At 36.2% G+C, this 15,838-nt stretch overlaps 1 protein-coding gene across 2 annotated transcripts in view; it reads right to left on the bottom strand.

The window, feature by feature from the left end:
* LOC105046808 (uncharacterized) overlaps positions 1-14,595 on the bottom strand; it is a 45,362-nt gene extending 30,767 nt beyond the window's left edge. Inside the window, exons 1-5 of one of the 2 annotated variants that reach the window (XM_010925530.4) lie at positions 14,441-14,595; positions 12,700-12,818; positions 9,868-9,913; positions 8,012-8,084; positions 7,860-7,917 (exon numbers count right to left, since the gene is read on the bottom strand). In XM_010925530.4, the coding sequence (XP_010923832.1) occupies positions 7,860-7,917; positions 8,012-8,084; positions 9,868-9,913; positions 12,700-12,818; positions 14,441-14,536 (392 nt within the window). In that variant the 5' untranslated portion in view covers positions 14,537-14,595. Of the gene's footprint in view, positions 1-7,859; positions 7,923-8,011; positions 8,085-9,867; positions 9,914-12,699; positions 12,819-14,440 lie in introns of those variants that run through there. The other variant, XM_073259519.1, reaches the window with a different exon arrangement.
* Positions 14,596-15,838: the final 1,243 nt, after the last annotated feature.

The following is a 15,838-nucleotide window of genomic DNA, read 5'->3' as shown; positions in this document are numbered from 1 at the left end:
ATCAGCAACTCTGCTTGACTGTTAATTTCAGTTGTAATTAGTTATGCAGTTATCTTTGTTGTTAGGATGTAGTTATTGTAGCGGGAGTAGTGGGATTATGCTATAACCCACTATGTCTCTATGATTGTGAATATTGGGATGTTGTGGCAGTTACTGCTTACTAGGCAGTTACCTAGTCTGTAGTTTCCCTTCCCTAAGGCTGATATATGCGTCAGCCATGAATGAAAGAGTAGCATGAAATTTATCCTCAAAACACTCTGTGTTTGAAGAGATTAGAGTTCTCTCTACCTTAACGAGCTCTATTTTTTTTTATTCACCCACTCTTACAGCAACCATAGGTAGGAAAAGAGATCTTTCCCTGTCCCAATCTCTCCACCTTCATCCTTCCCTTCATTAACAGAGTCCTACAGACCCACAACCAGATCCATAACCAGGGACCGTAACATTGTGGTATCAGAGCCACACATTCTGGGGGATCCAAGCACTCAATTGCAACAACAGCTGGAGGCGATGCAAGAGGAAATCAGGTGTCTGGCCACTCTAGTTGCAACTCAACATGCAGAAACCTCAAGGGAGATTGCTGCTTTGCATGCCGGTAATCAAGGCAGAGAGTCAAGCAGCTCCAATAAGGGGGAGAAAAATAAGCAGAAGGCTCCTGAGCACTCGGACAACAATTACTCTTGGCAAAATTTCCTAAACTGGATTTTTCTTGTTATGATGGTTCTGAAGACCCTCTGATTTGGTTAGATTGTTGTAACCATTTCTTTGAACATCACAATACTGAAGAGGCTGATAAGTTGGGCTTGATTTCTTTCAACTTAGAAGGAAAAGCTCTGCCGTGGTTCAGACAGTTGAAGCAAGAGACACCTGATTTAACATGGGACATTTTTCAACAGCAGTGCAACTTGCGTTTTGGCCCTCCCATACGAGATAATCAGTTGGGGGAATTGAGCAAACTGAAGCAAACTGGGACTGTAGTAGATTACTAAGAGAAGTTTGAATTATTAGCAGCAAGGTCAGATCCTCTCACAGCCAAACAGAAAATGGAATTATTTCTGTCTGGTCTTAAAACCCGGATTTCTGTAAATGTTCAACTTCATAAACCAGAGGACATGTATTCAGCAATGCATATGGCACGTCTCCTGGAGCAAGGGTTAGAAGCTGCTGCTCAATCATCTCCTTCTACCAAAGGAAGTTTCTCTTGCAATTTGGGACAGAAATCTATGGAGATTCAACGACCTGGGGGCCCTCCAAAACTCTACAAGCATTTAAATAGAACTGAAATGGAGGAGAGATGCTCTAAGGGCCTTTGTTATAATTGTGATGAAGCATACACGAGAGGCCATCAATGTAAGCAGTTGTTTTGGTTAGAGGTAGAAGATGAAGAGGAAGCAGATCTGGAAATTCAGCAAATTCCAGAACAATCTTTGGACCAGTAAGCTCCTGAAATATCTCTCCATGCAATGAATGGAGCTCCTCCTCAAACATTGCAACTTGGTGGCACAGAGTGTGTGGCAAACCTATCTAGATCCGGGTACTCATCAATACAGGTAGCACCCACATTTTTGTTGATACTCAATTTGCTTCTCAGTTAAAATTGGTTACTAATGGGAGCAAGGGCAAGACTATTTTAGTAGACAATGGGGAGAGTATTAGCGTTAGCGGTCCTAGAGAGTGCAAGAGAATTTCCTTTCAACTTGGACCACATGTCTTTAAAATAGATTTCTATCTGCTTACTTTGGGAATATATGACGCTGTCCTTGGGGTTAATTGGATGAAAACTTTGGGACCAATAACATTAGATTTTTCTGCAATGAGAATGGATTTTATGTTGGCTGGAAAAAGAGTTTCGCTGCAGGGATACAGAAAAACAAAACCCTCACTCACTCATATCCACCTAACCAAAACACTCACCAATCTCGAACTCCAAGCCTTATTAGAACAGTACTCCACCCTCTTTACTGAACCCTCCACCTTACCTCCACAAAGAACCTATGACCACAAAATCCATCTGGAACCTGGAACCCTCCCCATTGCTGTATGTCCTTACCATTACCTACACACTCAGAAAGATGAAATTGAAAAACAGTGTAATAACCTATTAAGACAAGGCCTTGTTCGGCCTAGGCATTCTCCCTATTCTTCACCTGTTCTATTGGTTCCAAAGACAGATGGCTCTTGGCGTTTGTGTGTTGATTACCGTGCCCTGAACTCCAAAACTATTAAAGACAAATTTTCCATCCCTGTTATTGACGAATTATTGGATGAGCTGCAGGGAACTAAATATTTTTCTAAGCTGGACCTCAGGTCAGGTTATCACCAAATCAGAATGTGTTCGACAGATGTGGAAAAAACTGCTTTTCCCACTCATCATGGGCATTTTGAGTTCTTGGTCATGCCATTTGGTCTGACAAACCCCCCTTCTACATTTTAGGCACTGATGAATGAGGTATTTAGTTCTTATCTTCGGAAATTTGTATTGGTCTTCTTCGATGACATTTTAATTTATAGCCAGACTTAGATGGAGCATCTTAATCACCTTCGTATTGTGTTCCAAGCACTGTTGACTAACCAATTATTCTTGAAGAAGTCCCAGCGTGCCTTTGGGCTGGAAGAAATTTCTTATCTAGGTCATGTGGTAACTAAGAGTGGGGTTTCCGCTGATAAAAGCAGGATTGCAGCCACGTTTGAATGGCCACAGTCGAATACTGTGAAGGGACTGAGAGGATTTTTGGGGTTGACCGGGTATTACTGGAGGTTTGTTCCTAATTATGGGGTTATTGCAGCACCCCTCACTAATATGCTTCGTCGAAACTCCTTTCATTGGACCCAGAAATCCACTGCAGCATTTGAGAAGCTAAAAGTTGCCATGGCCAACGCCCCTGTACTAGCACTGTCCAACTTTTCTGAACCCTTTACCATTGCTTGTGATGCATCTGATGTGGGTTTGGGAGCACTTCTTCAACAAAACGATCAGCCAGTAGCATTCTTTAGTAGAGCATTGGCACAAAGATACCAGGGTCTTCCAGCATACGAGAAGGAGTTGATGGGGCTGGTTAAAGCAATCAAACACTGGAGGCCTTATTTATGGGGGCATCACTTTGTAGTCCTTACAGACCATTACTGTCTCAAATACATGCTGGATCAAAAGGAACTCTCTGCTTTCCAACAAAAGTGGCTTAGTAAAATTCTAGGATTTTCTTTCACCATTGAAAACAGGCTTGGAAAGAGCAATGTGGTTGCTGATGCACTTTCCCGCTGTACAACCAAGCCATCTCAATGTCTTGTTTTGTCCATTCCTCAACTGCATCTTTTTGATGGTATTCGCAAAGAGGTATCTTCTTCCAAGGAATTACAGGACTTATACCAGAAAATTCAATCTAATGAGGCTGCAGAGCATTGGTTTATAAAGAATGGACTGGTATTCTAAAGTTTATTTATCGCTGAACTCTCCTCTCATCCTGTCTGTACTTACTGCTATTCACAACAGCTGTCATGAGGGTTATCAGCGTACATTGCATAGGATTTCCAAGGATTCTTTTGGACTGGTATGAAGAATTCTGTTCGGAATTTTGTCAAGACTTGCTCAATCTGCCAACGTCATAAAGGGGAACTCCTACACCCTGCTGGGTTACTGCAACCTCTTCCAGTTCCTACAATGATTTGGTCTGACATTTTGATGGACTTCATTGAAAGGTTAATCAGTTCTCATGGCAAGGATGTTATCCTAGTTGTGGTTGACCGTTTCTCCAAATATGGCCACTTCATTGCTCTTTCTCATCCTTACACTGCAACCTCAGTTGCACGGCTTTTCTTTGATAATGTGGTGCGCCTCCATGGCAATTCGGCCTCTATTGTGAGTGACAGATAAAAGATTTTCACATGCTCATTCTGGCGTGAACTATTACGTTTGTATGGGACTTCATTGAATTTCAGTGCTGCATATCACCCCCAATCCGATGGGCAGAGTGAAGTGGTGAATAGGACCTTGGAAAAGTCCTCAGATGTTTCACAAGTGACAAACCGAAGCACTGGATTGACTGGTTGAGCTGGGCAGAATATTGTTACAACACCGGATACCACTCAGCTTTAAAAGCAACTCCTTTTGAAGTGGTTTATAGCAGGACTCCACCTCTTCTTCAGGCTTGTTCTCCGGGACTCTCTAAATTGGATGCCCTTGACTTAGCATTACAGGATCAAGATGAAGTCTTGGCCCACCTCAGACAGAACCTCCTTAGAGCTCAAGAAACTATGAAAGCCTCTTATGACAAACACCACCGTGACTTAGACATTCCTATAGGTTCATCCATCCTTCTGAAACTTCAACCATACCGCCAGCTTTCCTTAGCTTCCCGTCGCAATCAGAAACTCTCTCCCAAATATTATGGCCCTTTTACTGTTCTCGCCAAACTAGGCCCCCTTTCCTACAAGTTAGATCTGCCCCCTACATCTAAACTACACCCTGTCTTCCATGTATCTTCCCTTAAACCATATCACCCTAGCCAGCAAACCATAGAACCAACCCTGCCCCCAACAGTGCACTCTCACCCGATCTCTTAACCTCTGGCTATTCTCGATCATCGTGCTAACAAGGGTGTTCCTGAAGTACTAGTTCATTGTTCCGAAAAATCACCTGCTGAAGCTTCTTGGGAACCTGTTGCAGCACTCCAGGAGCAATTTCCTTCTTTTGTGCTTGAGGACAAGGACAACGTCAAGGGGGAATGGGATGTTATGGACTCTAACTTTAAAGGGCTGGTTTACAGCAAAAAGAAGACTGCAGCTGCAGCTGCAACTGATGCCATCAGCAACTCTGCTTGACTGTTAATTTCAATTGTAATTAGTTATGCAGTTATATTTGTTGTTAGGATGTAGTTATTGTAGTGGGAGTAGTGGGATTGTGCTATAACCCACTATGTCTCTATGATTGTGAATATTAGGATGTTACGGCAGTTACCTAGTCTGCAGTTTCTCTTCCCTAAGGCTGATATATGCGTCAGCCATGAATGAAAGAGTAGCATGAAGTTTATCCTCAAAACACTCTGTGTTTGAAGAGATTAGAGTTCTCTCTACCCAAACGAACTCTATACTCCTAAAGCAACCATATGTAGGAACAAGGGAAGAGGTCTTCCCCTGTCCCAACCTCTCCACCTTCATCCGTCCCTTCATTAACAGAGTCCTACAGACCCATAACCAGATCCACAACCAGGGACCATAACAGTATTCAATAGCATATATAACTTCAAATTCACATACAGTAATTGCAGGTAAGGAATAGCCAATGCTAGATAGTCGACACGATGGGACTGCTCGATTTTCATAAGAGATAGCCACCTAGGACATATACCAGGTTGATGTAATTACATTCAAAGCAACAAACTACCAACCAAATCTAGTTAAAATAGATGCTTAAGGAGGGTTTCTAGACTCATCGAGGAAAGGTGTGAAATAATACATCAACTATCAAAAAGTTCCCCAGTGAAAATACCGTGCTTAACATTTTTCAGAAGGAATGATGCATACAATTATACCTTCAAGCGTACCTAATGTAGACAATTCTCTCATGCACCATAACCTTATATCTAACCAAATGAAACCAACCTCTCCTTCCATTCTTAGTGGTATTAACCCCAACATTTAATGTGCTACTGTGACGGCATACAATAAAGGAGCAGGATAGGGTTTTTAGATAAGGGTATCTACAAGGTGTTGAAAGTGCTGGTACAGGTACAGTATGGAGTAGTGAAGTACGTTACTATACGGAGACACAGCACACCTACTGGTGTCAGAACAGCAAAAAGTAAGGTCCGTTCAATGTTGTGGCATAATTCCAACTCTTAATGGTATTGTATAGTCTCACTAAATAACGAAGGGACTTATTGGTATGGTAAGGGACTTAACATTTGGCTGATATGCGCCAATACTTAAATCCTTGGCTATCATATGTTTATACTTCAGTTTGTATAGTCTCACTAATTAACATTCAGACAGTTTTGGACTCCCAATGAGGTGGCATGTCAACCTCAATACGAAAGTTCTTGGCTTCATAATTTCTCATTTGCATAAAAACATTCAGAAACATGGTACACCATACCAATCAATATAGATACATACACTGTACCATACCATACCGGCACCGAACTAGTACGTGGTATAGTGGGTTTGGGTTGTTTTTTCTTGGGGAGGGGCGGGGGGTGTGAACCAAGTGTCGGTATGCCGAAATAACCATCATGCCAGACCAACACCGTACCAAGATGTAACGGGTATAGGGTCTAATACCGAGACAACGAACCTTGTTCACAAAGAAAGATACAAATGTTTCTGAAATTTAAATGTAAGCTTAAGTACTTGGCTTTCATATTTTGACTTGGTTGCATTACTCAATTTTGGGAAGTAAGGATCTGTATTTTCAATTAGAGCTTTCATAGGTCTTGAAAAAGCGCATTGCAAAGGACCCAATTGAAAAACTCATGAGTCAATTGACAACTTGGCCAAATCAAGTCATTTTTTCTGGAGGCTACTAATTAAAAATTTCAAGTGTTTTAGATATTAAGGAAAAGGTAGATCATAACTATTTTTAAGTTGGTCTATCATTATGAGAATGAAGCAGCAAGTTGAATTGAATTCTCTAACAGCTAATCCATTATTAAAATTAGGTAGTTATAAGATTTTAGATTTCAGTTAAAATTAATCTGTTCAAATGGACCAGTTTTAGCTAGGAAGAGCCAAAACTGCCCCCATGTTTTCGGATTTCAGCTGCTTTCAGATAATTTCAGCTGAAACTACAGTTTTGCACTTTTTTTTTCTTTTAGAAAATGAAGGAGCATCACCTTTTCCTGTCATGTATAAATAGTATTAATGGGTGACTTGTTTCTTGTGTTATCTGGTCGTCTAACAATCTAGAAACCATATCCTTGCTCACATCGAGAACACTTGAGCAATGAAAACAACAGAAGATTGCTGAGTGCCATCACCCAACGTGGTGATTTTTTTTGAGCCCATACTTTTTCCCCATTTTGCTAAAAATGTTTCATTTATTCAAAGCAAGCAAGGATCGTTTTGATCTTGCACGTTTTGTATAAAATATTCGACAGTCAAGAAGGATCATGATCAATAATAAATAAATAACCTTTACTACAAATCTAAAATTGTGCTTGTTTCCTAGAGCAGGATCGCATCCAGATTTTTTAGTTATATTTCTGCATATTTTGTTTCCGAGAAAATATAAAAAAACTAAGAAAATCCATACCTCTCCTGCATTCTTATGATGAAATCATGAAAATATATTAAGTGTATTTTGGCCACATCAACAAAAGTTCATTCAAATTTCAAGAGTTTGTAATGGAATAAATATTAGCATTTGAAAACTACAGAAATAAAAATGAGATAAAGTTAAGTAGTGTCATATGAGTGGTGAAAAAAAATGAAAATTATCAAATCCTTATATTTTGAAAAGCATGCAAACAAAAAATATTTCAAAAAATTTAAGATTTTATAATTTAAAATTCTAAAAAATTGAAAGTAAGGATGATTTTAAGGATAACCATCTATCTGATATGAGTAATTAAAAGTAATAAAATTATAGAGATATGTATTTAATGCATAAGAACAAGATATATTTTAATGCCCTGTATGACAAGAAGAATCATTCAAATTCCTTTAATAGTGCCTATAACAGTACTCAAGGTTTTCACAATTTCACTACAGCACTTAAACCATGAGAAATATTAAGGTCTTACATTATCAACATAAATTTCTAAATGGCAATTTGGGAATGGAAATATTGTTTGATTCATCGATGTTCCAACAAAAGATATATATTCAAGAAAACAAAATTGATAAACCATTTCCAGGAACCTCACCTGTCTGCATTGATCAGCCAATCAAATACAAAACTTTCGAGCCCAGACCAAAGCTTTTCTGAACTAAGAAAGAAACAAAACATGACATTAGAAGCTGTAAGACCAAAATAATAGCAGGAAGAAACAAAGATCTAAATTTAAACACGAATAACCTGTAATTCCCTCCTGGGGACAACACTCCACAAAACGAATGCATGCAGAGCAGAATATGCACTCCACTGCAAGCTGTACAGCAAACAGAACATAGCACATAAAAGACCAAAGGAATGGCTTTCTAATTTAGTGATCCAAAATCATTATGTTCGCCGACATTATTGGAAATTATCCTATAACAAAAATTCAGTATCAGCAGTTGCAGAAAATCATATATCAATATCAAGTGTGAGTCAGTACAAAATATTTCTTGCGCACATGTGCATATGCACTTACTCACGTTCAAATACAATATTGCCAACTTGTAAATATCAATTACATGCTTGAACACAAGTGGCACATGTGGCCTTGAATGTAAGCAGATAAACAAACACTCCATGCAACATCATATATCTCAATGAAGTCTAACTGCATGTCACAAGGACAATAAAGAGGCAAATCCTAATCTAAGCAGTGTCCTGCAAACTTGGCAAAAGAAATAATGCTATGGTACATTATGCTCAAACTATATTGAGCATGAACTAGCTACTCGTGCATAGAGATCACACAGCACCATGACATGCAGTGTTATGATATTTTCATGCCTATAAACATATCTAGCTTGACTAATCAAAAGTACTTATATCACCTAAAAGATCTGGAATAGGAGCCAAAAGGTTATTGCCCAACAAAAGCTTTGGGAAATCATATCCTCTACAACCCACATCTAAGTGACGATGTAATTTTATTTTGATCTCCTATCAATTATAGCACAAAGAGAACAAGCCAAGGATAGTTTGTAATTCCTTAGTTTCCTCAGGGATTGATCCCAAAATTATTCTTGCAATAAACTGTTGAACTCCTAAAACATCCATATTGTCCAAAAAAAAAAAATGATAGTGGAATTTCATGAATCGAGCATACTCAAAAAACTTAAAGGCTGCATTACTACAACTTGTTAACAACAATTCAATGTTGTAGCATTTTTCTTGGTACTTCCAAAGAGATTTCAACTTAGCAGGTTTCATTCTCGCATGATCGGGGCATTGTTTATTGAAGATGCAATTAAAGGAAAGGTCATCCAAGCATATTTTACAAATTTCTAGGTGTTTGTTTTGATATAGAGAAGATCGATACTATGCTTGTCAGCTTTTGGCACCTTCTAAAGAATTACGCTCCTTTCCTAACAAGTGCACAAGCATAGTAAACGACCTTCAAGTATAATATGGATTCAAGGATGTAGCTAATGAGATAACAGAGAATTATACACTCCTTTCCGTCATAATCTATGCACATACAATGATTCATGAGCCAGAAGCTAGTTTCTGTAGGCTGTAACTATAATTTGGTTCCTCAACCTTGCTGCAAGTCAAGAATATTCTTGGGATCATAGAATCCTCTTAAAATTATCCAAAACTTCAAAACTGCAAACATGGGATCAGGAGAATCAATTACTAGTTTACTGCTTTCACTATTTTGTAGAGCATGGTGATGTTGGTATAGCAGCAATGAAGGACAATGTTCATGTTATGAAAGAATCATGTAAAAGTCTTGACAAGAATTATGATTAGAAACCTCAGAATGACATAAAATACTAGGAAATGGAATAACATTATAAAAAAATAAAGTTACAAGCTATTTTCGGAATGGCAACCAATAGATGGCCTGTATGAATTCCTTCCTTGGAACGTTACGTGAATTTAACAACATCATATGAGAAAAATGACCAAATTGTAATTATGATCTCAATAAGAAGATTAGCAAATCACAAAAACATAACATGCAATGACCCATTATGAGACAAAACTAACATTAAAATTTGACCTTTAACATGGTGCAAAAGGAATGAAAGAAAAGTTTGCAGATATATCTAAACCTTTTTTTGGTATGTAGAGGCATCATTTGCACCCTTTAGAGATTCACTGAAATGCAATCAAGAAACTTTGGTCAGTGACATAAAGATAGATAAGATCTGAACAGATTCACACTATAATAGTAGCTTTTTAAAAAAGGCAAAAAGAATCCTATAATGATAATACCCTGCTGTCCATTGTAGTAAATTTCTGTCTATAGAGGTTTGCTCAATTGGATGTTGGTCATACAGCATGATAGCAGTTGATTGTTATGATATAAAATCTTAAAGAGTAATTACACTGATTCGCTTCGAGGTGGGTTAATTATGGCTTCCCACGCAACATTTCAGAAATGTATATTCCACTGCCTAACTTTTGCTATGCGCATAACATATAACCTCCTACCATTATCTTTCTGTTCAATAAGTTAATGGACCTTGCTGACATCATCACTCTCTAAACTAAGTCTTAAAATATCTTACATCATCTGGGAAAGGTTAAAAATACCAGGTTAGTCCTAAAAAGACTAAGGTTAAAATAGGTTAAGGTCCTTTTAGACTCGACAGGTTAGAGAGTGACGTCGGCAAGGTCTATTAGCTTATTTAACAAAAACGATAATGGTAGGAGGTCATGTGTTATGCACATAGCAAAAGTTAGGTAGTAAAATGTACATTTCCGATGCAAAGGAGGAAATATATAATTACCCCAAACCTCTAAGGGGGTTAGCAATAATTTACTCGACCTTCTTTGAACCTTTTTACTCTCTTTTTTTTTTACTCAAATAGCTCTAAATTTATCTATACCATCCGTAGAAGAGTTTGTTATAAGAAACAAAATTTTACAATCCAAATCAATTTTTTCCTTTTTTCCTTTTTTTGACAGGTGGTCAGACAGGCCTGCCCGCCACACACACACACACACACACACACATACATATATATGTTTGCACAAGCATACACAAGCATCCATAATGAAGCTTGTAGACACTGCCGCAAAAATAGACAAACATGTAATTTCCTGCAGTAGTCAATGCACAGTTCAGCACCTAGAATGTATAGCTAATGTGCAAAATTTACACAAGCCATAAGTGATTTTTGGTTAGAAAATTTTTTTGTATATCTAATGCACCAGCAATAGTTTTAAAACAAGGTTCTTAAAAGCTGATGTATTGGTCATCTTGCTGGATGGCCAAGACTGAAAAGAACAGAAATCTTGGCTTATCTCAGCCAAGATGGAAAGTGGGAAATTTTGGAAGGATCGACTTCTTTTTTCTTTTTTTTCTTTTTTTTTCTTTTTTTTTTTTTTTTGAGATCTTGGCCCAAAGAGTGGAACCATGATATCAAAGTGATGGTCCAAAATCAAGATTAGCAATTATTTTTAGGTGTTGGTCTTAATTAAAAAATTCTATTTGAGTAAAGAGAAAGTTAGAAAATATTGGCTGATATTTTGATCTTGTATCAGCTGATATCTCAGAATATATCAGTTTACATCAGCTGAAATAATAAGGGCATATTGGTGAGTGCCTAATGACGACACAAATCAAGATCTTGGTTGAGATCTCAACCAAGATGACATCCTTATTCTAAAATGATTTTGCCAGCCTCAGAATATCTTGCAAGGGCAGCATATGATTCCCATGAGAATATAGGATCAGGATGCCAGTCAGATTTAAGGAACTAAAACATGTGACATAAATTGCATTTGGCTGGTCCAAAGGGATGAATGAGTGATGGAGGGATTTGATTATAAAGGAAAAAAAAAAAAATCAATTGTGCTAATTATTGCAAAGAAATCCTACATCCACATACAATGATGCACATGACTAATTCAATAGAATGAGTATCCAAAAAATAGCAATGATCAAATAAAGCAGATGACATTGCATTGGGTTGGATGCACAAAGATAATTTTGCAGAAAAAATCTACCAGACTTCATTCTTTGCAGAAAAAGTTTTATAATTTCGGCAAAAATTGTCCATGAATCTAATAAACCTCTATGCCTCTCCTTGAAAATTACGAATTAAAGCAGTCACACTCAGAGCAGGGGCAAAATGATCCAATAAGGACAGACTCTTTCTGCTAATGAGAAATTTTTTGGAAAAGAAAATTCAATAGATTTTCTGCAAAATTCTCTTGCCAGAAGGTCAGATTTACCAACACCAAATAATAGTAGAAATTTCTGTGAGCATGTGATTAGCAGTTATCATTTGATAAAGGAATAAAATATGACAGATAGGAGATTCTTAGAAAAATGAGGATGATCACATACTACTATCAAAACAACTTGATAACAGCAGCAGGAAAAAACAGCTTCTCAAAATGTTGCTTGGCCATCAAGAAATAGAATGTCTTTTTTTCCATATACGAAAATTTGCCCATTGGGACTTCAAAAGGACATAAGAAATAAAGGTATTACCAAACATATTGTATGCACCCAAGCCAAAGAATATCAGAAAATTCCTTATCTCATGGCTGGCTAAAGAACATTTTAGATTGTGAACAGAAAAGATAGATATCACACTCTGAATCTGTTGATTCATACACAATCAATACCATAAGGAGAAAAGACATAATTATACAAATTAAATAAATCCAAGTTATGCAGGCAAGTACCAAGAACCCAAATTGGCAATTTGATGCCCTGGGTATTGAAGATGACAAATCAAATTTCCCTATCAAGGAACCTTATCTGGGATAACATTCCATGTTGCTTGGTTGAAGTTGGAAGAGTCCACTACAAAGATTGTATATGTTGCATGGATAATACAAAGGATGATGTCTTCACCGGCAAATCAAGCTCAATATAGCAAAACTAAAACAAATCAGAATAAAATAATCTAAAATCTTGTAGGTACCTCTCTCTCCACCGAAGAAGAGCTTCCAAAAGAGGCACTGGTGTATGACGAGCAACCATAGCTAATGAATCTAATACTTGTTCATAAGCTGGGTCAGAGGGTCGAAGGTACTGTCCATCCTGCTTGTTATATGTGGTTAGAAGTTAGAAGAGCAAAATAAACTTTAAAAAAAATCTGCCACTAATCCACTGAAAACAACTAAACAATATTTGCCTAAACAAAATAACACATGGATATCACATTGTTGTCATCCTGGAGTTAAAATTCTTCCACTATATACATAAAGAATATGAGAGATCGATTTAAAAGTTGGTCTGCATGGTCCCACAAAATTTCAAACTGCAAGGCCTAACAAATTCTCCAAATCTTCTTATTTCTTCCTCCTAGGACTTTCCATCAATAAATCAAACTCTCAAGTCATACTCCCACCGTAAATGAAAAAATGTTAATAGAATAGGACAGTCAGTGTCCAAACAACCCTTCAACTAAGGGTGCGTTCGGTTAGCCATTAAAAAAGTACTTTTTTTATTTTTTGATTTTTAAAAAGTAAAAATCAAAAAGCAATGTTTGGTAACACCATAAAAAGCAAAAAGCAAAAATCAAAATAATCAAAATAATTGCTTTATATGCAAAGCAAAATTTTTTTGCTTTCCAAAACTTGCTTTTTTGCTTTTTTTACTTCCCCACATCTAAAACGTCAAATCAAAAAGTAAAAAACCCGAACCCTTCTCCCTCGTCGAGCTCTTCACCTCCCCATCCCTTTCTCTCTCCCTTCCTGAACCCTTCTTCTTCATCGAGCTCTTCACCTGCCGTCCCCAAACGTTGCTTCTTGCTTTATAACAACATAGTTATCAAACACACTTTTTACTTGTTTGCTTTTACTCAATAGCAAAAATCAAAAAAAATAAAAAGTACTTTTTAAAAATCAAAAATCAAAAAATGTAACCAAATGCACCCTAAATTAAAACTACACTCTCTGAAGTAAAATTCAGAGAAATAAATGTACATAACCACCAAATATTGTCCTTCCTGGATTATTGAAAATTGAATTGGCTAGCGAGCACTTTAGGTAGCCAGTGACGCACCACAAGGGAAATAACATCATGCTTCAAATGATTATCAGCTCATGAAAACCCACAAATCTAAACTATATTTCTCTTAAATCACTTATGAACTATTAGGTCTACCCAAAGCCACAACTTCCGTTATCATTTTCATGACCAGACTACATTGTGTGCAAAAACAAAGAAATTTCCAACATGAGTAACACAAGGCTGATAATTACAACGAGTTCTCGTCAATGTAAGCAAGCTAGTTAGCCTCTAGGTCAACCATAAATATGTCCTGTGTGTGCTCTGCAAACCAAAAATTTGGCGAAAGATTAGAATTCTTTCATACAAGATAAAGCAAACTCATATTGAGGAATTCAGCTCATGGGTTGCTGCTACCCAGGGAAGAAAACTGCGAAAAAGCCTGAAAGAAACATCAGGAAGAGGAGAAACTCGAATTAGGGCAAAAGCTTGTACACTGAGATCAGCTTCGAGAAATCCATGACCACCTATCAAGAACCGTCTCGAGAACCCTGAATCGAGGTCTCGGGCCTACAATGCTCTAAGGAAGGGGTTGATTCGGGAGAAATGTCGCTCGATAACGCTGTTATGGATCAAGAAGGAGGGAGAAACCGAGATTCCAGAAGGGAGTGAGGTGAGTAGAGAGGGGAGAAGGGAGGGGAGGAGCGGACCTGGGCCTGGGCGGTCTCGATGCGGCGGCGGGCCAGGGGAAGGAAGCGCTGGAGCAGCGCCTCGACCATGAGTTTCGCTGCGCTGCCGGCGTTCATCGCCGGGATCGGAGAGGGAAGGTGGGGAGGGGAAGGAGAGAAAGGGGCGCGCGGCGACGACCGTCGACCAGGCCTGGGCCAATAAACCTCCTTTTAATGGCACGCTAGCTTTCAACACGTGCGAGGCACGTGCAATGCACTGACCGACCACGGCCAACGGGAGAGTTTTTTTCCTAATTAATATTAAAAAAAAATTATTTACATAAATAATTTAATTTTTAATTTATTTATTAAATTAATATAAAAATGATAAAACCTCATTTTGAACAGTATTTTATCATCGCCACCTCACCACCCATTTTCACATAAATGATATCAAAAAAAAATAAAAAATAAAAAATGACAAATAATATGGTATTTTTTAAAATGATATTTGGGATGACGTTTTTAAAAACGCCATCCCAAATCACGTTTTTAAAAACACAATATTTGATATTTTTTAATTTTTTTCAAAAAAAAATTAAAAAATTAAAAAAATTTAAATTTATAAAAAAATAAAAATTTTAATTTTGATAAAAATAAAAATTATCATTTCAAATTAGTATTCCCATTTCAAATTATCTTTTTAAAAAAATATCTAAAAAAAATTATTATAAATAAAAAATTAAAAATATCATAAAAAATTAAAAAAAATAGAAATTATAATTTTAAATTTTAAAAAAATCATAATTTTAATTTTAATTTTAATAAAAATCATCATTTCAAATTACAATCTTCTTTTCAAATTAATTTTTTTAAAAAAATCATAAAAGAAGAAAAAATTGAGAAAAAAAATAGAAGATATAATTTTGAATAAATTTTAAAAAATAAAAATTCAAATTTTAATTCAAATAAAAAAGATAATTTTAAATTATTTTCTTTATTTAAAATTAATTATTTTAAAAAATATCTTAAAAAATCTTTAAAAATTTAAAAAATAAAGAATACCATAAAAAAAGAAAAAATGAGAAAGAAATGAAAAAATAAAAATTATAATTTTAAATTTTCAAAAATTAAAATTTTAATTTTAATTCAAATAAAAACCATCATTTCAAATTAGTTTTCCCATTTCAAATTAATTTTTTAAAAAAAATATTCAAAAAAATAAAAATAAAAAAATAAAAGTGTCATAAAAAAGTTAAAAATTTAAAAAAATAAGAAAAAAATAAAAATTATAATTTTAAATTTAAAAAGAATAAAATTTTTAATTTTAATTAAAATAAAAGACATCATTTCAAATTATTTTTCCCATTTCAAATTAATTTATTTAAAAAATATTCCAAATAAATAAAAAATACCTTAAAAAATTCATAAAAACAGGAA

The sequence above is a fragment of the Elaeis guineensis genome, chromosome 6 (assembly GCF_000442705.2).
Source record: "Elaeis guineensis isolate ETL-2024a chromosome 6, EG11, whole genome shotgun sequence".
NCBI lineage: Eukaryota > Viridiplantae > Streptophyta > Magnoliopsida > Arecales > Arecaceae > Elaeis > Elaeis guineensis.
Note: the sequence above shows the minus strand (reverse complement) of the source record. Positions and strands in the feature narration are given on the sequence as shown.